Source organism: Heptranchias perlo, chromosome 11 (genome assembly GCF_035084215.1).
Source record: "Heptranchias perlo isolate sHepPer1 chromosome 11, sHepPer1.hap1, whole genome shotgun sequence".
NCBI classification, from domain to species: Eukaryota; Metazoa; Chordata; class Chondrichthyes; order Hexanchiformes; family Hexanchidae; genus Heptranchias; species Heptranchias perlo.
The window spans coordinates 33,647,749-33,673,857 of NC_090335.1; the positions used below are offsets into that span (position 1 = coordinate 33,647,749).

General features: G+C 38.9%; 1 protein-coding gene across 1 annotated transcript in view; it reads right to left on the minus strand.

Moving 5' to 3' along the window:
- The window catches only part of LOC137326831 (interleukin-1 receptor accessory protein-like 1), a 1,140,124-nt gene extending 1,124,154 nt beyond the window's left edge, over window positions 1-15,970 (minus strand). Inside the window, exon 1 of the mRNA XM_067992211.1 lies at window positions 15,889-15,970. Coding sequence (XP_067848312.1) covers window positions 15,889-15,970 — 82 coding nt within the window. The remainder of the gene's footprint in view (window positions 1-15,888) is intronic.
- Window positions 15,971-26,109: the final 10,139 nt, after the last annotated feature.

Sequence of the window (26,109 nt, forward strand, 5' to 3'; positions counted from 1 at the left end):
ATGCACACAACTCCGTTATCAAGAACAACATTCTGCCTTCAAGGAATCCCACAGAATTACAGTACATTCCTGGTATGTTGGGAGTGATTCTTGGAGAAAAAAAAACTTTAGTTGGGTTATGTATGGCCACAAGAGTTCAGTCAATAATGTTCTGCAGAATCCTGTCACATGGTAGAAGTGGAGGGCTCTTTCATGTGACTGGCTGTTTTCCAAAGAGAAACTGATAAATTCATTGGACTTGGAAAACAGTGCATCAGTAACCTGCATGATGCAATTATGCACTAAAGGTTGGAGATGTGCCAGAGATCTCCTGTGTTTGCTTGGAAGGAGTTTGCTACATAACAGTTCAATGCACTGTAATCTTCACAGCCACTGACAGAGCTAACCCTGTCCTGGAAGCAGCTCCCAAGTCTGCCGGCCGGAGTGTGCATGCATCTCTGATGGCCTCCTCCAGGAATCATTGTTTTCGCATATAGGTGTCTTTGGTCATGTCCAGCTAGGATTGCTTTTATGCATGGATGGTGATATAAACATGGGTCCTAACTGAGCGCATAAGGTGTACCTGTCTGGCATACATCCTGTGATCTATCTTCTCCTCCAGAACCTGCAAATATAGAGGTATGTCTGCAGGAATACTATTAGCTCCACTCAAAGCAGCACATGAAGACCACTTGGGGGGAAAATAAGCATAGATGATAAATGCAGTGCAGTTTTCAGGAACGCTGCAAGAAGTTTCACTACCTTGCTGTGTTCAATGATGACAATATAGCAGAGAAACAGTATCTTGAAAATACACAAAACACAAAAAAGTGTACCTTGCGAGCAAAAAACCAACTGAAGGGAAGAGGCCTCCATGGGCGCAGAGCCAATGGAGCGCTGTACTGTGCTCCAGCCGTATTATGGGCACATTTCATTATTTGCATGGGTTCCTGAGCATTAAACAGCCTAACTTACAACTGGTGTACAGGCTCCAATTGCCTCAAACACATTCAAGTCACATTATGATGCGCAGTGTGCTTGAGGCACTATGTCCACTTAACCATCCCATAATGCATGGAGCTGGTTCCTGATGTTTTGCACTACAGACACATGAGACTGTGATATTGTACCTATGTTTAATCCACATTTATTGCTTATCCCTATTATTATATAATGTACAATCCAAAATCATATGTAAACCTCAATGCAATTGCATGCTACACTTAATCCTCATCCATATATATCTTCAATATTTTTATGACTTAACTTTGTCTCTCTTCAATTTATGTATTAATGGAAGCTGATAAGAAATCCCAATCCTACTATTAAATGGATAATTATGAATGATTTGTGTTGTATAAAGCGATTTCATCGAGAGCTATTGCACAAAACGAGCATCTAATTAATAATTTAGGTCCCTCTCATCCTTGACTGCATCAGTCTTCCTTGAAAAGCAAAACTCTCATGTAAGTTTTTTCTTTCCCCAGGATAAAAATATATAATATTGCTCAGTGAGCACACTGATCCACATTTAGTTTTGATTAAAACCCAATTTTGAAGAGTTCCATAGTAATGATGGTGCCGAATAGTTATGATACAATGTAACATAAAAAGAAATGACAATAGAACAGCAGTCTTCATCTCAAGCACGACAAATCCCAAGTTGTAAACCTGAGTGGACAACCTTTTTCGTTTATTTTATGCTGGCAGTAGCATTTTTCTAGACAATGTGCCACGAGAGAATACTTTAGACATTGAATGGAACAAGAAGCATTTTTGAAATTGGTGGCCATTTTCTAAAACACTAATGGGAACGGGCGATGTTTCAGAATTATAAAGCTGAACCACAGGATGTAAGAGTATAAAGGCAACAAGACGACAAATGTTTCATTGAAAGATAATGTACCAATGGAATTGAATAGTGCAGTGGCTATACACTGGCCTTTCATCTCTGAACAGGGTTCAAATCCAAGTCAGACTGATGGAGGGAAAAAAACTCCTCTGCTTGCTGAAAGGGTCCAATGCGGAATGTATGTGTGTATTCTACCATTTAATTCTGACATTGGCTGCCTAAAAAGAATGTTAATATTGATGTGAAACCGAACTGATGCTATCATTGCAGTGTAAACACACACTGAGGCACGCAAAAAAACAAACTGCTCACATCAGTCAGTAATGGTTAACAGTGGTTAAGAGGGAATTCAAAGAAGCACAGGTACAGATTGCCTATTAATTAGCCTTTTTATTGTCAAAGATAAGATCATAACAGATTTAAGTGAGCTCTATTCTTATTTCTGATTGAACTATCAATAAATAAATGCGCCATACAAGCAAAATAAGTCTATTTTCTAATTAGGAATAGAGTTCAATTAAATCTTTGTCAATTAATTAGCGCTTTTTTTCTTCATTAGTCCAAACCTGTGATTAGTCAGTATAAGGAGTGAATTGGACAATGTGCCTAGTCTGTCTTTTTTAAGGCACATTGCTAGGCAACAAAAACATTTTTAAATCATGGCTATCAACATTTTTTTAACATACAGTACAATAATGAAATCAGTAGTACGAGGCTACTTTGAAGATGCATTTTAGAAAGGTGTGCTCCCAATGCAGACACTCACACACCTGGAGCACTTATCACGAAATCATAGGCATGGTCTGCACGATCATGGCGGTATGCCAGTGATATCCTGATATGTGCTTTTGGTGGTCAAGGCTTCCACTGGGAATATAATTTTGTACAATCAGCCCTATTCTTTATTCATCTTAAAAACAATGGAAAACATTGAACCCCATGAATGGTGAATAGTGCAGAAAACATTGGCTAATCTATTGATCTAATCAGGAAAGAATGGTCATTTGCTATTCCATCTGACTTTCAATTACAAACTGAACTAGCGTCACCCCTCAGAGAGCTCATATTATACTTTCCATGGAAACTGAGCTGGGAAATTTCTCCATTGTGGTCTTATACTGCAATGCCATGTGCTTAGTTAAGCAGTTGTGGGAATCCTTAGTAAGGAGTTACATAATATAACATGTACTGCCAATTAAAAACCCTTAATATGAGAGACTGGGTTGCACAGTGGGTCTGTCCTTTAACCTTTTGGAATCCGAGCTTCAAATCAAAACAGAATATTGGGTTCATAGACTCCTCATAGCCAGCAGTAAAACAATACTAAGTAAAGTAAGTCTAAGGCAGTCTCATCCCATTTGTTGGAGGCCATGAGTCACAGTAATAAATTATGGGCAATTCTGTGCTAAATTGCTAATCACTCATATAAAATAATCGTGTGAAGTGATGAAATAGGCAAATATGAACACCAGAAGTCAATTTTTCTCTGCTCCGCTCCTACTCCTAAATAGCACCCCAAAAAAAGGTGCTAAGCCCCTGCTTGCACTTTGCTCCTGAATAGCGCTGCACCCAAACTTCTCCCATGGCTTTGCTACTGTCTACACCCGATTGCTGCACCTTGTTCAGGCGCTATGAAAATTTCATGCAAATAAATGTCAGAAGGCTTTGCACCCAGATTTCCTCTAACAGTGCCCAGTGCAGTTCAGGAGCAAACTATGCCCTTAAACACCTGGCACTACTGAATCCTGAGCTGCAGGATTGGCACCTGTAATACCATCGCCCCCACAGTCAAAGAGCTTGCTGCAGGATAATTCTGAGTGAATTAGACGGCGTAGGCCGATAACCCCCATTTTGAATTTAGAACATAAATGAGTTGAACAGAATCTGATATTAAAAAGGAGAAAAGATACATTTTTATAAAGAAAGTGTCATTGAAACAAATGGGTGGTTGCTGGAATTGAACTTTTTAAAGAACTTTAAAGTTAGTTTTACTCCAATTTTTGACACACTGTAGTCATAAAGGTTTAAGCTCTCTATCTGTAACATTTGTGCATACTTCAAATTACATACTGTATTCAAATATACAGACACCTTGGCCTGGATTTTTACTCTGAGCCATGGAGAGTGTTGGGAGGGGGCGGGGGGGAGGGAGAAAAGAGAATTTCCAGAAGGGAAACCTAGATATAGGCGGGGGTCACAGAAATTGGGGGTGAGTGGTCAGATACATCAGTGGGGTGGATAGATCAGGGGGTCGGAGACATCGGGAGATCGAATATGGGGGTGCGGGAGGGGAGGGTCGCCGATCGCTTGTGTCCACAGCAGGCAAGCTTGTTGGGCTTGATGGAAACAAGCCGCCTCCTCCTGAGCCACAGGTAGTGCAATAAAGGCACTTGCCCATTAATCAGGCCCTTCTCGCCTCCCCTTGCGTGGCGAGAATCAGAAGGCCCGGGAATCCCGGCCACCAGGAATTAAAAATACAAAACCTATTAGAATGGAGGCCCGCAGCCTTCTTAAAAGATTTTACTGACTGACCCACCTCCTGGGAACGGGTTGCTCACCCGTCCCACCGAACCGCCTCCGTTAAAACCAGAAATGGGTGGGTTGGAGGCAGGTTTTACATTTTTACCTTCCCACCAGTCCCCAACCCACCAGTCCTTGGGTGTTAAAATTACCCCTTTGACTCTGATTCTGACTAATACTGATAATTAAAGTGATTTTAGCTATAACTAAGTGTCCAACAGCAATAAGATAATGACCTATTGTGTTTCCATTGCTAATGCTAATGTGGCAAAGTTGCACTGCCTGCACTTTTCCACTGGCCTCCTGGTTAAGCATTTGCAGAAGTTCATCAATTAATATTTTTGACATGCGAGAAAGTGCTTTTGCTAAATTAAATCATAGATTATGACCATGTTACCTTAATACCCTACTGTTATAATTTCTAACCCTGGCAAATGCAGGCCACTGAATTGCACACAAGACAGTATATGGATAGGTATGGTACAATTGGAAACCCTAATGATCTGAATTGCTCATGCAATCTAATTTTCAATGCAGAAAGATTCGTCACTGTGAAGTGAACTGGATTGAATTCTTGTAGAATAGTCTTGCTAAGTGATCTGATGAATTCTGGAAAAAAACAGATTCAGTGAAATTTCAGCAACTTTCTCTAATTCAGATGAATTGATGCTCCATTGATGTAATTACACATTTAACATATCTTTCAATCACTACAGACCCACTGTTTCATAGTTGTATTCTGGCAATGAAAACTAAACAATCAGCTTTTCACAACCACTTAAATAGACACATTTTATGCAATTTCACCAGACAAGTGCCAGGCAATGACCATCTCCAACAAGAGAGAGTCTAACCACCTCCCCTTAATATTCAACGGCATTACCATTGCCGAATCCCCCACCTTCAACATCCTGGGGGTCACCATTGACCAGAAACTTAACTGGACCAGCCACATAATCATTGCGGCTACAAGAGCAGGTTACAGGCTGGGTATTCTGCGGCGAGTGACTCACCTCCTGACTCCCAAAGACTTTCCACCATCTACAAGGCATAAGTCAGGAGTGTGATGGAATACACTCCACTTGCCTGGATGAATGCAGCTCCAACAACACTCAAGAAGCTCGACACCATCCAGGACAAAGCAGCCTGCTTGATTGGCACCCCATCCACCACCCTAAACATTCACTCCCTTCACCACCGGTGCACCATGGCTGCAGTGTGTACCATCTACAGGATGCAGCAACTCGCCAAGGCTTCTTTGACAGCTCCTCCCAAACCCACGACCTCTACCACCTAGAAGGGCAAGGGCAGCAGGCGCATGGGAACACCACCTGCACGTTTCCCTCCAAGTCACACACCATCCCGACTTGGAAATATATCGTCATTCCTTCAACGTCGCTGGGTCAAAATCCTGGAACTCCCTACCTAACAGCACTGTGGGAGAACCTTCACCACACGGACTGCAGCGGTTCAAGGCAGCGGCTCACCACCACCTTCTCAAGGGCAGTCAGGGATGGGCAATAAATGCCGGCCTTGCCAGTGACGCCCACATCCCATGAACGAATAATAAAAAAAAAATCAAGCTGCAGTTGAGTTGGAATGCTACCTCATGGTCCAATGTAACTTGAAATGCGTTGTTTTTGAAACTTCTGTTCCACTCTTTAGTGCTCTAGATGCAATAAATGTATCTGTTTGAGGACAAGAGATTGTATGGTTAGTTACTTCTACCCTGGGCAGCTTGAAACTCCTGTGGCACTTTCCAAAATTCAATACATTAAAAAGACTTATGAAATAATTCTTCCCTGCAATGTGTCATGTCATATTTATTTCAATGGATTAATTTATCAGAAGTAATAGCTCACACCTCCCTAATTCAACAGAATTCTTTGAGGCAAGGATCAAATTATCAGAAAAAAAGCTATCAAGTAGATGTAATTTGATTTTCAGAAAACAAATTACACCTGAGGCTTTTAAAAAAGGATAAAGACTCAGGGAATTAAAGACAAATTAGTTAACTGCATCAAAAACTGGCTTGCCAATAGAAAACAGAAAGGCTGTCTGAGAAGGGTAATTAATGGAGTTACTTCAGTGCCTGTCCTGGTACCTCACTGTTTGTACTGTTCATAGCCAATATAAAGGCAGATGCATGTAAAAACTTTTGTTGATGGTACAAAATTATTAAGTTACGCTAGTAGTGCAGAGGAGCAAGATTGCATTGAAATTGAACTAGATAAATTAAGTGGATAGGCTGAAGAATAGTATATAGAATGGATTGGTGTCCATTGGCGAAGGGCTGGAAGAAAAAGATTTGAATGTAGTTATCAACCAAAGTATCCATTCAACACAGTTAATCACATATCATGATTCAAGTTAAGGGCATGTGATTAAAATGCTGTACTACATCTGTAGTACTCAATTGTTAGGTCACAAGTCCAATTTTGAGCGTCCTAGCTTCAAACATTGGTACATGTGAAACTTTAAGAAAATAGTGACAAAGATGATTTTACAATTTAAAACTCTTGAGAAGCTTAGAAAAATGAACTTGCTTTACTTAAGAAAATATTTAAAATGCTAAAAACCATAGATAATATAGGTGTACGTGACACAACTTAAACCATCACAAAATGATCAGATGACAGAGTATAAAGTTGGTGGCTCGAGATTGGAAGAATTGTTTTTCTCCCTCAGTATCTGGAGATGCTCTCACATCTGAGTCAGATAGCTGTGGTTTCAAGTACCACATCAGGACTTTTGATCATAATTTAAGCTGACACGTCAGTGCAATACTGAGGGACTGTTGCAATATTGGATATGCCATCTTTCTTAAGAGATGTTAAACTCAGGCAAACATAAAGGAGCCCATGGCAGTATTTGGAGAAGAGCAGGGGAACCTTCCCAGTGTCCTGGGCAACATTAATCCCTCAACCAACACCACCGAAACAGATTGGTCATTCATCTTACTGCCGTTTGTGGTACCTTGAATGTGCAAATTGTCTGCTCTGTTTACTTACATAACAATAGGGGCTACACTTCAAAGTACTTCAATAGCTGTGAGCACATTGGGGCATATTGAGGACTAGAAAGAAAGGCTTGCATTTTAAACTTTCTTTCCTTCTGAATAAACTCCTATCAAAAATAACTAATACTTCATTGATTAACTCAGTTTAAAAGGAATTGGATGAATATCTGATTATAAAACAAAATCAATGGTTATAAAGATACTATAAAGCACAGGCACTGGTCATCAAATTCTTTATAGAACTTGAAAGCAATCGTCTATGGAATGCAACTGTACAGAATAGAATAATGTAGACTGCATAATTAGATTTATATCCGATTGTTTTGTTTAATGATTTTGGGGTCAGGAAAGGAATTTCAAAGTTTCATTTTCAAATGTTACCTCTGGTTATTTACCTCAGGAGTTTAATTACATTGGAGAGAGTACCTGACTATTAAAAGTGCACACACTGCTCAGAGGTAAGAGCTCATGGCAATTTCTCAATACATATTTTCTTATGCTCCTATATTAAGGACCTGTATAACTATCTGCAGCCATTTCACTGCAAAGTGACACAAATATCCTTAGCAGTTTTCTTGACATGTATTTACAGTACAACATTAGCATTGGTATGATGCTGAAGTTGTAGTGGAAATCCGGAGTCAGAGCTTGACCTGTAGGGGATAGTTTAAGAACTCATGGAGTATAAATACAATGCGGTGTCAAACCAGGTGTAAAACGTACCCAGTGATTCCCTTGGACTTCCTGTACTTTTTAAACCTACCTACAATCAATCTAAATGTTTAGACAATGGGGTAGAAATTGTTCATAGTCATTGAAAAAATGATCAATTTCACAGGGTTATGCCCTGCACCCCAAGGATACCTGAGCAATGTTCAATGCCATTTTGGCCTTGGACAATTTACAGACTTCCAGGCAGCCACCTAAAGCTGGTGTTAGATCCCTTGTGTGAGCTAATGAGGTGCCTAATGCCTAGTTAAGAACTCCTCTGAGTAATGTGGTCTGCTCCGCTAAGGTTTTCCAGGCGTGGATGGGGCCTAGGAACAGAACGCCACTGGAAAAAGTAAGTTTAAAATTTATGTGGAGCCAAAAGGAGCAGGAGTGCATCTCCCGGCTCGACAGCACTCTTGCCAGACACGATCAGCTCCTTGTCCTGCTGTCTCCCCCCCGACTCCTTCTTGGCATTTACCTGATGGCCACTACTGGGAGGGGAGCTCTGCACATATATTTAAGCATGCTTGTGTGGAACTCTTTCTTGGACAGGAAAATTGAAGTCTCAAGACAGGAAATTTAGGCTAAATGCTGCAGTCGAAATGCACTCTTAGCAAAGTTATAATTTAGTTACACATCAATGCCATACTGTCTAATATATTTTTTACTTATTGGCATTTATTTAATATTATGAGCACTTTGTAACTTTTGGGAATGAGCATATTTGTCCGATGTCATGGTTTCCCATCCATCAATGTCTCCGGCAATATGCTAAAGTAAGTGAAACAATTATCTCATGGTAATGAAAAAGGAGGCAATATTAATACAGGGCAATATTTTTACATCAGTTAAAATCCTATATTGCCACCAAAAAAAATGCAAGAATCTTGAAATCCGTATAATGCTATGAAGTACAACATAACTACAATTTAATATGCATAAAGCACTTTTGAAATACTGGGGTCTAAATTTAACATTGTTGCACCCATTTACTAGGCCTGAAACAGACCTAAATCGATTTAGCAAGGCAAAAGCCTGCGCCCGATCAGCACGGGCATTTGGGTCACTCCTAAATTGGTTGGGGCCTTCTTTTAGGTGACCCTAGTGGCCACCTGAAATAAGCAGAGGCCTCATTTCCATGTTGAAATGAGGCTCTTGCACTCACTTCCGACCCGGATTGGTAAATTCGTTTACACTAGTCGGAGCTTGCCATGCACAAGCTCCAACTGGTATTTCTGGGTCTTGAGCAGCCTAACGTCCTTAAAGGGACCATTGGATGCCAATCAATCACCTCCAACCCACTTCTGGATTTACATGTGGGCCTCAGTGCGGGTGAAATTGTTTCCAGTGCACCGCCAGAATCACGCCTAGTTTGGGGTGCTAAGGAATCTAGGCCCCATACAGTCTTTCAATACACATTTAGATTTTTAAAAAAATATAATTTATTATGTTCCAGGAGATATTCACTTGGATTAATAAAGTATGATAGTTTTATTATTTGCAGGTTTTAGTCCATAATTTGTGCCTTATTTCTTACCTGCTCAAAGTTGTTTATTTTGTGCCATTATTCTTCTTTCAGAAAAGCACGTAATTCAGTGAAAATGTTCTTTTGCGACATCCGAGACCAATGTTGCTCAGTGATAATAGATATCATGGACTCACAGTTCCATTAATTGAGATGCTAAATGTAAACTTTTTCCTGTGGTGGGTGCATCACTTACAATTGCAATAATCATCGCAATGATGAGCCGAATGGCCTTCTTCTGTGGTGTAAATTTCTATGATTCTATGGGCATAGTCCCTTGTTGCCAGCATCAACTTGGAAAATTTAAGGTGCATTCACACTTCATCTGTGTCAGTGTAAAGTGATTTGACTTCACACCAACTCTGCAGTTAAAGTGTAAATGCAGCCTAAATCAAGGCCTGAATTAACATTGGGACGGTACTGAGCCAGTTCCCTGGAGGAGTGCGTCTCACTTACTTAGCTTGGGAATCAGTTCAGATCTTGGTATATAAGTTGCACTTCAAGTTTAGCATCAAGGAGAAGTGGTCTTGGCTTTGCACCAATGCTAAACTTAAAGAGTGAATCCACCCTCAGGCTTAAATGCTGAAGGATATCATGACTTTCATAGTAATCTGTGTGGCCACCAATTATAAATTAGCAATCCTTACAAAGTCAAAATAACACATACTAAGACCATTAAAATTTGCAAAATCGCCAAGAGGCAAAATTAGATGATAAGCTTGCTTGATTTTTTGTATGTAATACAAATGGCTTATTTCAATTTAAAAATTACATCTAAGAGAAAGTTTTTTTTTTAAGCTTAGAGTAGTTCCAAAATCATTTGTTGCATGTAACTTTTTAAAAAGTGGCCATTATACTGCACTGAGCTAAACTGAAGGCCAGTATTTACTAGCATGGACAGTATAAGCTGCAGGAAATAAGCCTGTAGGGTAAGCTAAGTTTCAGAAGCTGCGCTGTGAAATTGAATGTACATCAGCCTTTAATTATCAATTTCTGGTTAACCTTTCCAGATGTTCAAAATTTGCAATTCCCTGTTTAATTACAAGTAGAAAACTATTATCTAAACTGACAAGTTAAATTCCATCGAGTCAAATTAAATTTCACTGAACCATATCAAATTGTATTGAATTGTATTAAATAGTTAAATCAGAAACATATTGTCAAATTTGAATACCATCAATCATTCAAATAGAAGGTCCATGTATATAAATGAGCCATAACCTAAACTTTGCAATGCAGTTGACATAAAGCCACTGTCTCCCAGGTTTAGTTTTGCCCTTTATGATCTAAATTTTGCCAGTGGGGCAGAAGATTAAACAGATATGTCTATCTTCAATGGCATCTTCGCTTAATCCAGGAAGACCATATTGCAGAACCGTGGCGCCATAGACATTTACAGCAGAGGGAGCCCATATGGCTCATCATATATGTGCCAGTCTCATATAGAAAGAAAAGAAAGGACTTAATTTGTACAGCGACTTTCACAACCTCAAGGTGTCCCAAGCCACTTCAAGGCCAATGAAGTTATTTATGAAATTTGGAATTTATTCCACACACAAGGTAAGAACCCTACCAAAATTGACTTTTGAGAAAGCCACCACTTCTTAAAAAAAAGTTGTACACTTTCAGGACCGTAGAAATTTTACTACAGAAGGTGGATATTTGGCCGTTTGAACCTCCACCTGTTCTTGTTCCCTGCCAGTGCTATCTTCTCTAATCCCATTTTCTTACTTTTTCCTTGCACTTTTTAATATTTTTCTTCAAGTGTTTGTGTAAGGGTAGATTTTCTGAAGCCTTGCCCATAGTGAAGTACCTCACAATGTGGGAACACTAAAAATGTACCATCTAATTCTCTCAAATATTATGATTGAATTGGATTCAATAGCCACTTGTAGTAAAGCAACCCATATCCTAATTTCCTATTCTTGAAAATGTTCCTGCTAACTTTCCTCTTAATTCTTAATCCTGAGTTTATGTTTCCTTGTTACTGTTTCAATGACTAGTGGAAATAATCTTTCACTAATTGCTTTCTCAAACTCGGCGTTAGCTCAAGGGTTTGAAGTCTCTCTTCATAACTATACCTTTCATTTCTGGCATCATCTTAGTGAATCTATGTTTCACCTTTTCCATGGCTTCGATATCCTTACTGTATTGGGGTGCCCACAAATGCACATAATACTCCAACTGTGACCTAACCAATATCTCAGGCAGATTCATCACCACCTTCTTTTATTTGCATTCAGTATCCCCATTATGTTTTTAGGTCTCTTATCCCGTATGAGGAAGCAGCTCTGTAAATCCTGGAGATGAAGTCTATCTAAGATTCTGGGAATAGTATTGTCGAAGCCAGTTTCAAGTTCATGAGGAATTTATACTCTTCTTCCTTCTCCTCCTATTGTGCCCCTCATTAAAGTGTCAGATCAGCAGATCATGAAGCCCTGTACATGTCAAATCCTTCTAGTGTAAGTTAGATGTGAAGTCTGCTCGTCAGGAAACATTAGAACCCATCTTCCTTCAGATTTACCCGACATAGGTGAGGATAGGATCACCTGTTATGTCCTTTGAAATCAAATTGCCTGAGAACACTCAGTGTGCGGATTCATTCTTGATTAGTGGCCATTCAGGTGAGGCGCTGATGAAACCATACCTCAGTAGTAAATGAGTGTCTTAAGGAGGGAAGAAGTAAAAAAGAAAGCACCATCTGCTTACTTAGACTGAGTGGTAATTTTCCAAGCACACTTTGGTAACGGGGGACATCACCCATCAACAGTACATATTAGAAAACTGTGGACAGTGCACCCATGTTTCTGATATGTGCTGGAGGTTGGCAAAGATTCCTGGCAATGGACAAGGTTATCCACTCTCAGCACAGAAGATTACTCTCAAAGTGTAAAATGAATACACACCACTTTCTAACCCAGTCTATGCTGCTTTTACCTTGGGTTTAGCCTAATACAAAAAGGTGCTTTGGAATGACATCCCACAATTCACTACATCATGTGTGGAGTATGGAACATGTGTTCTGTGTACAAGTATTGCTATGCTAGTTAAAACAAATGCCTTCCTTCACTACATATAGTGAAGACATTAAAAGCTGTGTCATTTGAATCAAGCCAATCTGATTTTAGTCTTGACTTATTGTGTAAAGGGGGCATCTGATCAGATTTCACTTCTATTTCTTCATCTGCACATGCTGTTCAGCATCAGATATCAATCTATCTAAAATACAAATATCCCAAGGGAATATTTTCCCATAAAAGTGCACTTAACCATTCAAAATAACAACTAAAAAAACATGACTGACAGATTCAAGAATATCTATTAACCTTCGAACATGTATACATTTCCCAAAGGTTTCCCGACCCAACTTTACTCACTTCAATTGAGTGGATTGTGTGCTGTGTAATGATGGCCTATATGTAATCTACAGAAAGATCAAGTCAAAGCTTTCACAATCTGCTATATTTATCTCAATCCAGAAGTTCTGAATTCTACAAATGTTAGTTTCATTTCTTTTCTGTCAGATACACCATCACAACTCATTTTATGTATGGATTAACATTAATAACCTCCAAAAATACATTTCTATTGCTGAAACAGTTATATTTTTAATGTTTTTTTGTTATAAACTGCTATTTTTAAAAAAATTCTTGTTTCAGCAAATTAAATCGTAATTCTGCGAGTGACAGCAAGTTAACGTCCATGAAATCAAATTCGGTTTTGAATGTAATTCCTTTCTAGATTGCTTTGTCTATGAATCAGTCCTCCGCAAAATGAGAAATCAGCAATTAAAGTAGAGGCTTGTAGAGTAGAGCGGTCAATATCTGTTCCACATTTTCCCAATCAGTCAAACCAATGTTGGCTGAAAATCTAATTGGACAACATAAAATGTTGATAGCTCTTAAAAGTATGTTTAAGCACACATGGGTTACATCACATTACAATTCATAGGCCACATCGCTGAGTTCGTGGTAAAAAAAATGTCCAAATGGCTTACAACTTCTTTATGAATAATATAACATATACATCTTTCTGACATGGCACAAGACTATATGTACATTGTTTGTATACTTCACACAATGATGCAGAGATCTCCAGGATACAATATTTTCAAGGATATTATATCAGAGAATAAAAAGCTTGTGGAGAAATAAGCACGTTTACCAGAATTTAAACACCAATATGGCCCTGAACTTACACCGTGGGACACTAACGCACAAATGCTTAAAGCATTAATATAAAATTCGTTGCTCTGCGATTTCAGCATAAACTTTTAAAATAAAATGGGCAAAATCTCTGCTTAAATAGCACAGAGAGCAACTGCAAATGAATATGTTCAGCCTTCGTACATTAGCATCCCATGGCATCATTTCAGAGTCATTAGGATCATTTTCCAACTTCCAATCAGAAGGGAGCCTCACGTTGTAAATTTGGGCAGTGCGTACTATAATTCAAAATATGAGTTTCCAGCAGGCGAAGCTCCCTGCTGAGAGCACAAGGTTGGAAAATGATCCCTATAATGCCTACTTAAAATGAATATTAACAACCAACATTTTTATTTTTGTTTAAATTAATTGATAGGCGGAATAAACATCATAGCTGATGAAAATCCATAGGATATGAATTGTATGCCATTCTACCACTTCCCAATATTCAATTATGATTTGTTTGCGAGTTATCAGGTTGGCACACTCATGGGATATAAACAGTAATCCACATCTCCTCAGCAGGTATGTGTCACTTATGCCTCTGGAGCAAATCCTGCAAGATTCTATGCTAAAAATCATAAATGCGACAGATATTTTACTATAACTTAAAACAAGTTCACAAAACAAAAAAAGGATTTACTGACAATGGTCCATTCATATCAACAAAACCAAACCTTTATTTTTCTCGTTTCCCCAAGGAAAGGGGAACAACAAGGTTTATACTTCATATTACAAGCAGTCATTGCTGCTCACACAAGTATTTCAGAAGAAGCAAGAAGCTATCGATTTTAATATATATATATATGTATATATATATATCATAACTGCATATTACAAGGAGTTATTTTATGAATTTGCACTCCCAGCATTTAGCTTTGCCTGCTATGGGGGCTAAAAGCCCTTGATTGTCCATCCATTATTGGGGGTGCTAATTCGTAAAATTGCCTTTATGAAGTCTTGACAATGTAAACAATTTGATAACATGGTAAGTTCTCATTACTTGTAATACATTTTCCTCTGATTTCTAATTTTAGTGAAAGACTGCTTCATACTTGCATCTTTTTTGCTGAAATTAGCAAAGAGAAGAAAATATACCCTTCCATTTCTTTGTTAGTAGAATATTACCATACTAAATTTCACTTTTTAGGTTTTCCATACAACTAGACTGTATAGCAGTTAACATATTTGGAATTTCTGGTTTTCTTTAGCAAAACTTAATAATTTTAGGACACAATGGTCAATAGCAAAAAAAAAAGCTGCTTCTCAAAGTATGTTAACTGAAACAAATAACCTGTAGCCATGAACACAAGAGCTGTGATACCTGTTAAAATTCACCAGTCACACAATTACACAGCTTTCTTTCCAGTCTTCTTACGAAGCACTTAAAAAGGTTTATGATGGAATTACTAATCACAAAACAATGGTTAAATGGGGACCCCATCACCCATTAGCACATTTTATGAATCAGTAGCACTTTCGCACTGCCTGGTGAGACTAGGAATAGATTTGTCCTAGTTACATTTAAAAACAAGGCAATTCCTTAAAGTCATCAGAGGAGGGAAGCCATCTCCCAAACCATAAACAGAAAATAGAGAACAGATAGTGGAGAGCAGAATCATGTGCAGATTCTTTGAGCAATATCGATCACTATAAAATTGCTCCCCCCACCCAATCAAATACTACACATCTCAAATAAATTAGGATTACAAATATGTGAATAAAAATATTTAATCCATGCGTAGAAACACAATTACATGTAAACAGCAAAAAAAAGTGATACATGGATCATCCCAGCATCACCTTTTCTATTAAACAACTTCAGAAGAACCACTTACAGTTCAAAATCTGTGCAATGTATATATAAACAACATTGCACGAGGTTATTTGTGCTTGAAAATTAAATGACTATATTTAAATAATTAGTTGATTAAAACAAATTTTGCTTTTGTTTTAATTTTATAGAATGATCGTTCTCTTACACAGAAAGTAGAGTACTGATTGTTGCAAATTACAACTAGGTTTCAAAAATATCTGGAAGTGATAAAACATAAGAAACTGAAAACTGCTTGCTTACCTGAGCCTCGTTTGGATACAATCTTCAGGCTTTGAATGGCAGATGTATATAAGAGAACCATTAAATGAATGGAAACTTTCATTTTCCAGCTTGAAAGGCAGCCTAAAGTAAAACATAACTGGCTGTTAATAGTATGAAAAGCATACACAGTTAAACCAGATTTATGACACTTGCATCCTGAAAAAGTCAAGTCGTTGTGCAAAAAGCAAAATACTATGGGGTAGAAATCGCTTGGAGTGGTGAACCAACACTGCTCGCCACTCCATAGATTTATACTAACCCACAAACTTACCGCGGCCTTTTCTTCAGCCACTTCCTCGAATAGGAAGCGGAGAAGGGCCCAGCGTCAGTTCAGGCGAAGCTAGGACCCTGGGAGAAGCGAGAGGATTGAGAACTCCCCTCGACCAAATAGATCGTAGCATTTTTGACAGCTGTGTTCACTGTCTCTGCAGGCTTGGTACGTTAAACCAGGAAGTGAAAGTTACAACATTTAAAATCAATGTAAAAACAGAGGCTAAGAAATAATTGAATTAAATAAAGGAGACAGAAGAGAAAAGTAAAAAAATATATTTTTAAAATTTTTAATGACCAAAAATGATTAAAATATGGAGTAATGAGACTCCACATTTTTAAAAGTTAATTTTTAGTTGTTTGGCAGTCATTAAGACTTACCGCATTGTTAAAACTTAGTTTAGACTTGTATTTTTAAACGGACCTGTTTTGTGGTGGCATTAGTTATTTTCCAACTGGGCAGATAAACAAGTTTGCACTTTTTCAATGATTTCTCTGATTGCAGCGGGTGATGCCCCTTTAATTCAAAGATGTAATATTGCCGGCGAATCACTAGGAGCAAGTTCCGGATTTCCGTGTTTCACTGCGCATGTGCACACGCCAGAATTTGCTCTTCCATTTCGCCACTAACAACGGAGCTGTTGAGCGCCCAGTTATTTCCAGAGTGATTTCTGCCCCTATATTTCTGTTTATTTATATGTTGACATCTAAGCCAGTATGATCCTACTTGTGAATTCATAAATGTCTCTTAAATGCCCTCAAATGAACCTTACCACAGTGAGCCACTTAATACAGAATGCTAGTCAGGACTACTCCATTGCAATTATGCACCAGAGCTATCCAATTAGTCCAACTCACCCGCACTTTCCCCACAGCCCTACAGATTTTTCCTTTTCAAGTATATACTGTATCCAATTGTCTTATGAAAGTTCCTATTGAATCTGCTTCTATTATCCTTTCAGGTATTGCTTTCCAGATCAGGCATTAAATTGGAAAAAGAAAGTCAAACAATTCTTTTGGATTTACAGCGGCAACATTGAAGTTGTCAATGACCCGACAGTGCAGCAGCACCCCTCCCTCCCCCCACCCCCCAAAAAATGTGGAGCTCGGTAAAATTATGCACAAGATCCCAAGACTGGGAAATCATCTGGGGTCTGGGGTGCATCGTTATAGCAGGTGGAAGTCCCACCACGCTGAAAATGTGCCCCAATTCCGCATGAGTAGAATATTTAAGCAATGGTTCGCTTCAGCATCACCCATAATAATGGCATCAGAGTGCCTCGAGTGTTTTACATTCTTGAACCATTTCTTGAAATGAGGTGAATATCATTCACTTTGTTTTTATTAGGACTGTGGAAGTTACTAGTTTTGCAGCTACTGAAGTATCACGTTACTAAATGCTTTCTGCTGCTAATGTGTGGAAAAAATACAAAGACTGTAATTGGTAATATTCATATCCCCAGAATAATCATGACTACTTTATATTACGTTAATTTGAAACTTCAATGATGAGCAAAACAAACCTATTCTAATCTTACTTCTACATACTTGACCACAATAAATAAATTAAAATTGTGGAAGATATTATGTATTTCACAATATAAATAATTATGACTATCTGGTGGACTGCGTATATTGGTACAAAACTATATTACATTAAGGAACTATTTAAAAGAATGCTGACCAGTTTATTGAAAGGACGTGAGGGACATATCTGCATCAATAGTCAAAAGTCATGCAAGTCAGCCTATAACTTGCAATAATTTTATTTTCATTGCTAGTAATTCATCCCTACTTTCTTGATATTAACATCACTCAAAGACAAGTATAAAGAAGTCTCTCTCCTATCACTATCCTGCATGTTTCCATTCCCTACTTCTTGCCTCCCTTCCTCTGCCTTTCTGCTGGTCTTCCACTTCTCTCTCTGCATGGCTTTTACAGACTCTTTCACTTGGGTCTCTGTACCTCTGTCTCCATATCTTATTTTTCATTGTTCTGCTTCCTTTCTCCACTATGTTTATCACCCTGTCTGTCTGCACCTCACACATGCTTTACTGAATGTTTTACTTAACTTGTATCTTTTAAAAGGCTAGAACACGCTGCAAACAACAAACAATCAAAATGTACCTGCTTGCAGATGCAGATCTGGGCCAGGCAAAAAGGGGCCATCCAGCAGATACTGGAACATGTATGGATACAAGAAAAACTGGGTGTTGGGCTTAGGGGGAGGGAGCAGCGGAGTTAAGGGAATGGAGGACTGTGGCCTGAACTGGAAGGGAGTGGTAGATCAAGTGCTATTGCCATGTACTGCAGCCAAATGGTCGTCTTATTAAGTAAATCCTGAATGAGAAAGGACCATGACCAGTACTGGAATGCCTGGGACGCATTGCAACACAAAAATGAAAGAGAAATGGGGGCATGGGTGTGAGTAGAGTAATGGAGCCTGAAATGGGTGACCACAGGTTACAAGGCTAGGGGAGTGAGAGATCGAGGCCCATGGTTAGAAAGGAGTGGGCTAAGGCCAAAAGCTGGAATTTAGAGGGAGGTGCACCCATGCAGGCAGCTGGAACAGAGAAAGAGCACCGTTATTTCGTAGGCCCAAAGTTGGAGTGGGTGGAGAGCAGAGGGGACCAGAGGACAAAAAATGAAAGGGAGAGGAGGGAAGTGGGAGCTTTTTTGATGGGAGCCCAGTGGGATCCTGCTGCAGGCTGCCAGTATAGGTTTTAACATGACTCAAGCCACATCAGAACACCAGCTGACTTCCTGAGCATGGATCCTACTGGTCCTCCATTTTAATTTTGAGAAGGGGCAATCAGCTGATCTGCTAGTCCCAAAATACAGTCTGCCCATTGGCCCATTGCTTTGCACACATGCCTGCTTTTCATCCATGGAAGGCATTTCACTTCTGCTCCTTCAGGGAGAGAGAGCATGCAGAGAACATTTATGCCTTTTCACTGTATGTTTGCATCAGAGGGTGGGGTGCACAATGCAGTGGGCCCCAGTATAACCTTGCACATTGCGGTATAGATTTTTCACTTCAGTGGCAATGGGGTAGGATTAACACGCACCACAGAGATGTAACAACTCCTGTTGATCTTGGATCTCAGAATCATTCAAATATTAAAGCAAGCTCCCCAGCCTTTGATAGGGAGCCCTGCTGGACGGAGAGAGCAGGTACTTTTGCTGTGGTAATGATTCAAGGGCCTGCCGCAACACAGGGCTAATTTTTAAAAAAGATTTTAAATGTATCTCTTCGGCCTCTGCAGTCCATTGCATTGCATAGAGATTGGAAGCAAAACAAACTCAAGTCTCTTTGCTGCCACAGCAACATTGGATATCTGGGACAAACAAACAAACAGACATCCCTTGAGTCGAACATTGCAAAGATGCAAGTGACGGGTAATACGTCGTACTTTGTTTCTATGCACGTGGCTCTATTTTACACTGCTGGGTTTGTGCAGCAGGAAACGGGTGTGCATCCTCGGGCAGTTTTACATTCCTGCCAAACCCAGATCCTCCAAAAAAAAATCAGCGGCGGGTGGCAGGAAACCCTAACCAGCAGATTCAAATCCTGCTTGTATAGCGAACTGCTTGCAGAAGCACCACGCTATTAGTTTATTTGCAAAGTTTTAACCTCCAGAATCAGGCGAGAGCCTCATTCGCCAACAAAACTGGAAACGTTAAAATTGCAGATCGGATAGAATGCAGCAGGAAATGGAGACACTTCATTTTAACTGCATCCCTGCTCCTTTCTTGTCAATCTGGAAGAGTTAAAATTTTCCCTTTAGTATCTGGTATTGTTTCTCAGTTCATTCTTTTTTGTATCCAAAAATTATGAAAAGATTATTGATTGCCATTTTGGGGAATAATGTCTAATGGCAATGTGACATAAATAATGTCTGTGGCTGGCCACTAGCGTACCATGCATAATGGAATGACAGAACTAATATAAACTGAATGATGTCAAATTCCTGGGCTGTATCAGAGATCTGTTGGTAGCCTGAACCTTATGTTACGGTTGGTCATGTAAGTATTGAGTTTGAAAGAGCAGTCATCATAGTATGGTACAGCATGGGAGGCCATTCGACCCAGTTTGCTTGTGCCGGCTTTTTGAAAGAGCTATTCAATTAGTCCCACTTCCCTGCTCTTTCCCCAAAGCCCTGTAAATTTTTTCCCTTCAAGTATTTATCAAATTCCCTTTTGAAAGTTACTATTGATCTGTTTCCAACACCCTCTCAGGCGGTGCATTCCAGATCATAACAACTTACTGCGTAAAAAAAATGTTTCCTCATGTCGCCTCTGGTTCTTTTGCTAATCACCTTAAATCTGTGTCCTCTGGTTACCGACCCGTCTGCCACTAGAAACGGTTTCTCCTTATTTACTCTTTCAAAACCGTTCATGGTTTTGAACACCTCTATCAAATCTCCTCTTAACCTTCTCCACTCTAAAGAGAGCAACCCCAGCTTCTCCATATAACTGAAGCCCCTCATCCCTGGTACCATTCTAGTAAATCTCTTCTGCACCCTAAGACCTTGATATCCTTCCTAAAATGTGGTGCCCAGAATTGAACACAATACTCCAGCTGAGGCCCAACCAGTGTTCTATAAAGGTTTAGCATACCTTCCTTGTTTTTGTACTCTGTGCCTCTATTTATAAAGCCCAGAATCCCATATGCTTTTTTAAAATCCTTCTCAACTTGTCCTGCCACCTTCAAAGAATTGTGTACATACACACCAAGGTCCCTCAGTTCCTGGGCTCCCTTTAAAATTGTACCATTTCGTCTTTATTTCTTCTCCTCGTTCTTCCTACCAAAATGTATCACTTCACACTTCTCTGCATTAAATTTCATCTGCCACGCGTCTGCCAATTTCACCAGTCCGTCTGTGTCCTCCTGAAGTCTGTTACTATCCTCCTCATTGTTTACTACATTTCCGAGTTTTGTGTCATCTGCAAACTTTGAAATTATACCCTCTATACCCAAGTCCAGGTCATTAATATATATCAAAAAGCGCAGTGGTCCTAATACTGACCCCTGGGGAACACCACTGTGTACTTCCCTCCAGTCTGAAAAACAACTGTTCACCATTACTCTCTGCTTTCTGTCCCCTAGCTAATTGTGTATCCACGCTGCTACTGTCCCTTTAATCCCATGGGCTTTAATTTTGTTAACAAGTCTATTATGTGGTACTTTATCAAATGCCTTTTGAAAGTCCATTTACACAACATCAACCATACTACCCTCATCAACCCTCTCCATTATTTCATCAAAGAACTCAATCAAGTTAGTCAGACACTATTTTCCTTTAACAAATCCGTGCTGACTTTCATTTATTAGCCCATACTTTTCCAAGTGCCAATTAATTTTGTCCCAGATTATTGTCTCTAAAAGTTTCCTGACTGTCACGTTAGGTGACTGGCCTGTAATTGCTGGGTTTATCACTCTTCCGCTTTTTTGAGCAGGTGTGTAATCCAAAACAATAACTAAGCACCAGCTCCTTATTTCATTTCAAAATACTTAGCTGAATTTACTGAGACAAAATAAGTACAGAGTAAACAAAACCTTCGTATTAATCCCTGTGCCAAAATCATTACCACCTTAATACTGGTTAAGCGCCTTGAGACATTTTACCATGTTAAAAGGTGCTATATATAAATACAAATAATTGCTGTTGTTAGTATGATATGCATGCCCTAAAATTAAATTCACAGGGCTTAGGTACCAGTGATTTGGGCAAAATTGGGACCATTTATGAGACTGAGCCCTGCATTGTAATGTCTCTATCTGAATTTATATGGCAAGGTTAGAATTATCACCCTATGGTATAAAATTGGGTTCAAGATATTAAAGTTTCATAAAACAAATTTAAAAGTCTAAAAATATACAAGCTTTGATAATCACCGATGTCCTGATTTATTATTTTCTTGAAGCCATGATTACAACAAAAATGAGTTCAAATCCCACCACAGCAGCTGGAGAATTTAAATTCAATTAATTAAATAAAATCTGGAATAAAAAAAAAACTAGTATCAGTAACGGTGGCCATGAAACTACCGGATTGTCGTAAAAAACAATCTGGTTCATTAATGTCCTTTAGGGAAGGAAACCTGCCATCCTTACCCGGTCTGGCCTCCATGTGACTCCAGACCCACAGCAATGTGGTCGATTCTTAATCATCCTCTGAAATGGCCTAGCAAGCCACTCAGTTGTCAAGAAGGTGGCTCACCACCACCTTCTCAACGGCAATTAGGGATGGGCAATAAATGCCGGCCTAGTCAGCGACACCCACATCCCATGAACGAATAAAAAAAAAAGCAATTTTTAAAAAATTGACTGGTATTGCATTTACTAATTGGTAAATTTTATGAATGAACATCATGAATAGTGGTAGCACTTTCGCCTCCGAGTCAGAAGGTTGTGGGTTCAAGTCCCACTCGAGACTTGAGCACATAATCAAGTCTGACACTTCAGTGCAGCGCTGAGGGAGTGTTGCACTGTAGGAGGTGCCCTCTTTCAAATGAGACGTTAAACCAAGGCTCCGTCTGCCCTCTCAAGTGGACGTAAAAGATCATGGCACTATTTCGAAGAAGAACTTGGGAGTTCTCCCTGAAGTCCTGGCCAATATTTATCCCTCAACCAACATCACTAAAAACAGATTATCTGGTCATTATTGTATTGCCGTTTGTGGGACCTTAATGTGTGCAAATTTTCTGCCGTATTTCCTACATTACAACAGTGACTACACTTAAAGTATTTCATTAGTTGTAAAGCACTTTAGGGCATCCTGAGATTGTGAGAGGCTTTATATAAATACAAGTTTGTTCTTTCTTTAGCATGCGTCTACTGCATTCCTGCAGCATTATTTTTATGCAGACTTTAATTATTTTAAAATAATCAACATTTCTACCAACAAGTATGAGAAAGTCCATTGTTGTGTTGTAGATACATAGGACACTTTTGATGTTCACAATTTGGTTAAGAAAAACTAAATTTAAATATGACTTAATTGCAGCAAAATCTTCTGCATAGATGAAGGAATTATGGAGACACTGACTACTTTGTCTTGTTTTCACAGAACAGTGATAGTGGGAATGAAAGGGTACAAGAGGAGATGGTAAAGCAGTTAGATAAAAGAGATGATGTGCAGAAATATGAGGTAAACATTTTGGGAGGAAGCATTAAGAGAGGAAATGTACACTAAATTTATATTTAATGAAGAACAGAGAGACTTACAGGTTCAGATACAAAAATCTTTAAAAGTAGGACATGTCAATATAAGGTATTAAAGGGGTGTATGGGATCCTATGTTTGGAGTACAAATGTGAAGAAGTAATGTTAAATCTATACAAAATATTTATTATGCCATAGTGAGAATGTTATATACAGTTTTGGGCCCCCTACTTTAAGTAGGATGTCAAAGTCATAGAGTGGGTACATGAGAAATCCACTAAGATGATACTAGATGAGGAGAGACAAGAGAAACTGGGGAACTCTTTGCTAGAATAGAGAAGAATGAGAAGATTTGATACAAGTATTCAAAATCATTAAGAGGTTTTGAGAAGGTAAATAGGGACAACATTTCATTGGTCAGTGAAGCAGTAACTGGAGAGCATAAATTTGGGATCAGCAAAAGGGAAGTGGATAAATATTTGAAAAAAAACATTTAAAAGGGTACAGGAATGGGACTAAATGTATAACTATTTCAAACATCCAAAGCAAACATGATGGGCCAAATTTTATGATTCTAAAAAGCACTTAATAAAATTGAAGGAATAAAAATCATCATCAATCATCATCATCATCATCATCATCATCCAAGTTACCCATATATTAACCCTTTAAATTGTCTAATCTAGTATTGGCAATGTAATGTTGAAACAATGCTGCTAAAGAGGGAGGCTAACCCCCAAAGGGTGTTTATTTTGAAAGAATGCTTTTTGATTGGATCTGAAGTATCTGAGCTCGTTCACTGACATAATGGCCCAGAAATTGCTTTTAAAATAACGGTGAGCCTAACAGTGCTCACCATTATTAAAGGTGAAATCGAAGAGCAAGTTCCAGCGACTGCACATGTGCAGATAAACGCGGAAATCCAGAACTTGCTCTTCCTGGTTCGTCAGCGGTGTGACAGCTTCGCCTTAAAAAGGGATATTGCCGGCTGCAATCAATAGAATCAACGGACCAGCGCCAACTTGCCCTCCTGTCCAGCTGGAAATGAACAAATCTCGCCACAAAACAGGCATGCTTAGTTTTTTATGTCTAAACTAAATTTTAACAGCGTGGTAAGTCTTAATGACTGCCAGAACACCTCTCTGGCACTAAAAATTTACTTTTAATAATATGGAGTCTCATTATTCCTGATTAATAGTAATTCGACATTTTTTTAAAAAATTAAATTAAAAAATGTTTTTTTAAAATTTTTTCCTTCTGTCTCTTTTATCTCAGTCTTCTAATCTTATCCTCTTTATTTTGCTTTCTTTATCTCACTTTATAGTACTTCATCAGACACATCCGGGTTTTTAGTCTGCACTGTTCGTCTGTGAACTGCACTTCCTGGTTCTCACAGCATGGCTTGCTGCAAGCTGATTGGTTGAGGGGCCTTAGCATTCCTTTCACTCCTCACACAGCCTGGGAAAGAATGCTGATGTTATTTGATGTGGAGATGCCGGTGATGGACTGGGGTGGACAAATGTAAGGAATCTTACAACACCAGGTTATAGTCCAACAATTTTATTTTAAAATCACAAGCTTTCGGAGATTATCTCCTTCGTCAGGTGAGTGACAAAGGAGATAATCTCCGAAAGCTTGTGATTTTAAAGTAAAATTGTTGGACTATAACCTGGTGTTGTAAGATGTTATTTGAGCTCGCAGTTCAAGGAAGTTGCTGCCGAAATGTACGCGGTAACTTAGTGGGCGAATTTAAATCTAATGAGTGGCTACCACTACTGGTTCGCCACTCAGAGCAATTTCCGGCCCATTGTACCCACTCAAACATGTTTCAATCAATCAATCACATAACACGCATAAAACAGCATGGAACATAGTTGTTTAAGAAATTCACACACCATACATAAATATTAAAAATCTCATGCTGATTAAATATAGGATATCCCACAGAGCAAAACAAAATCTGATTGAGATACATGAATGAGATTTGACTTGTGATCCATACTGCGCGGAATATATATTCTAATTTAATTTTACTTACAAGAAGCAGCAAACTTTTTAATTCATCAGAACATTAATTGAGGCAAAATCATGTGTAAGAAACTATGATGCTAACTGAATAAAATCAGCTTCATTTCCTGGTGATCCAGACAGCCAAGTTTGTTTAAAATATAACAGTGGTTTAGAGGAGGGGGGGGGGGGGGCGGGGGGAGAGGGTGCAGGAGGTCTAAAAAGCAATTTAGCCAATGACAATATCAAACTGATAGAGAAAAGGGTATTGTACTCGTTTTAAGGTTGAAATATGTCATTTAACACAGGTGAACTGTAAATTGCACCTCACCCTTGTTACATAACTGACTTTGGGAGAGGAAATTTAATGCTATCAATGGGTGACAATTAGAAAATCCCCTACTTGCCAGAACTGTTGATTCTCATTGTGACATACACAAAACATTTAAAACACTGGGATTTTTTTTCCCCCAATTTGGATTGGTTATATATTTTCTTAAATATATCTATGAGAACCCGAACAGTACCAATATTCAGACAGTGCCTTAAGCTTTGTCACGAGTGGCTTCGCCATAGTAACAGCCTCATTAGAGGTTACAAAAACTCAATACTGCAATAATGTTTTTCCAATTTTTTTAAAAACTCTATGCAGGCATGCTATAATCTTATTATAAGCTCTGCTGCGAAGTGCAAGTACTGATTAATAAAATTCTGCTCCACATATATAAAATCTATTTAAGCAATAATCTCCAACT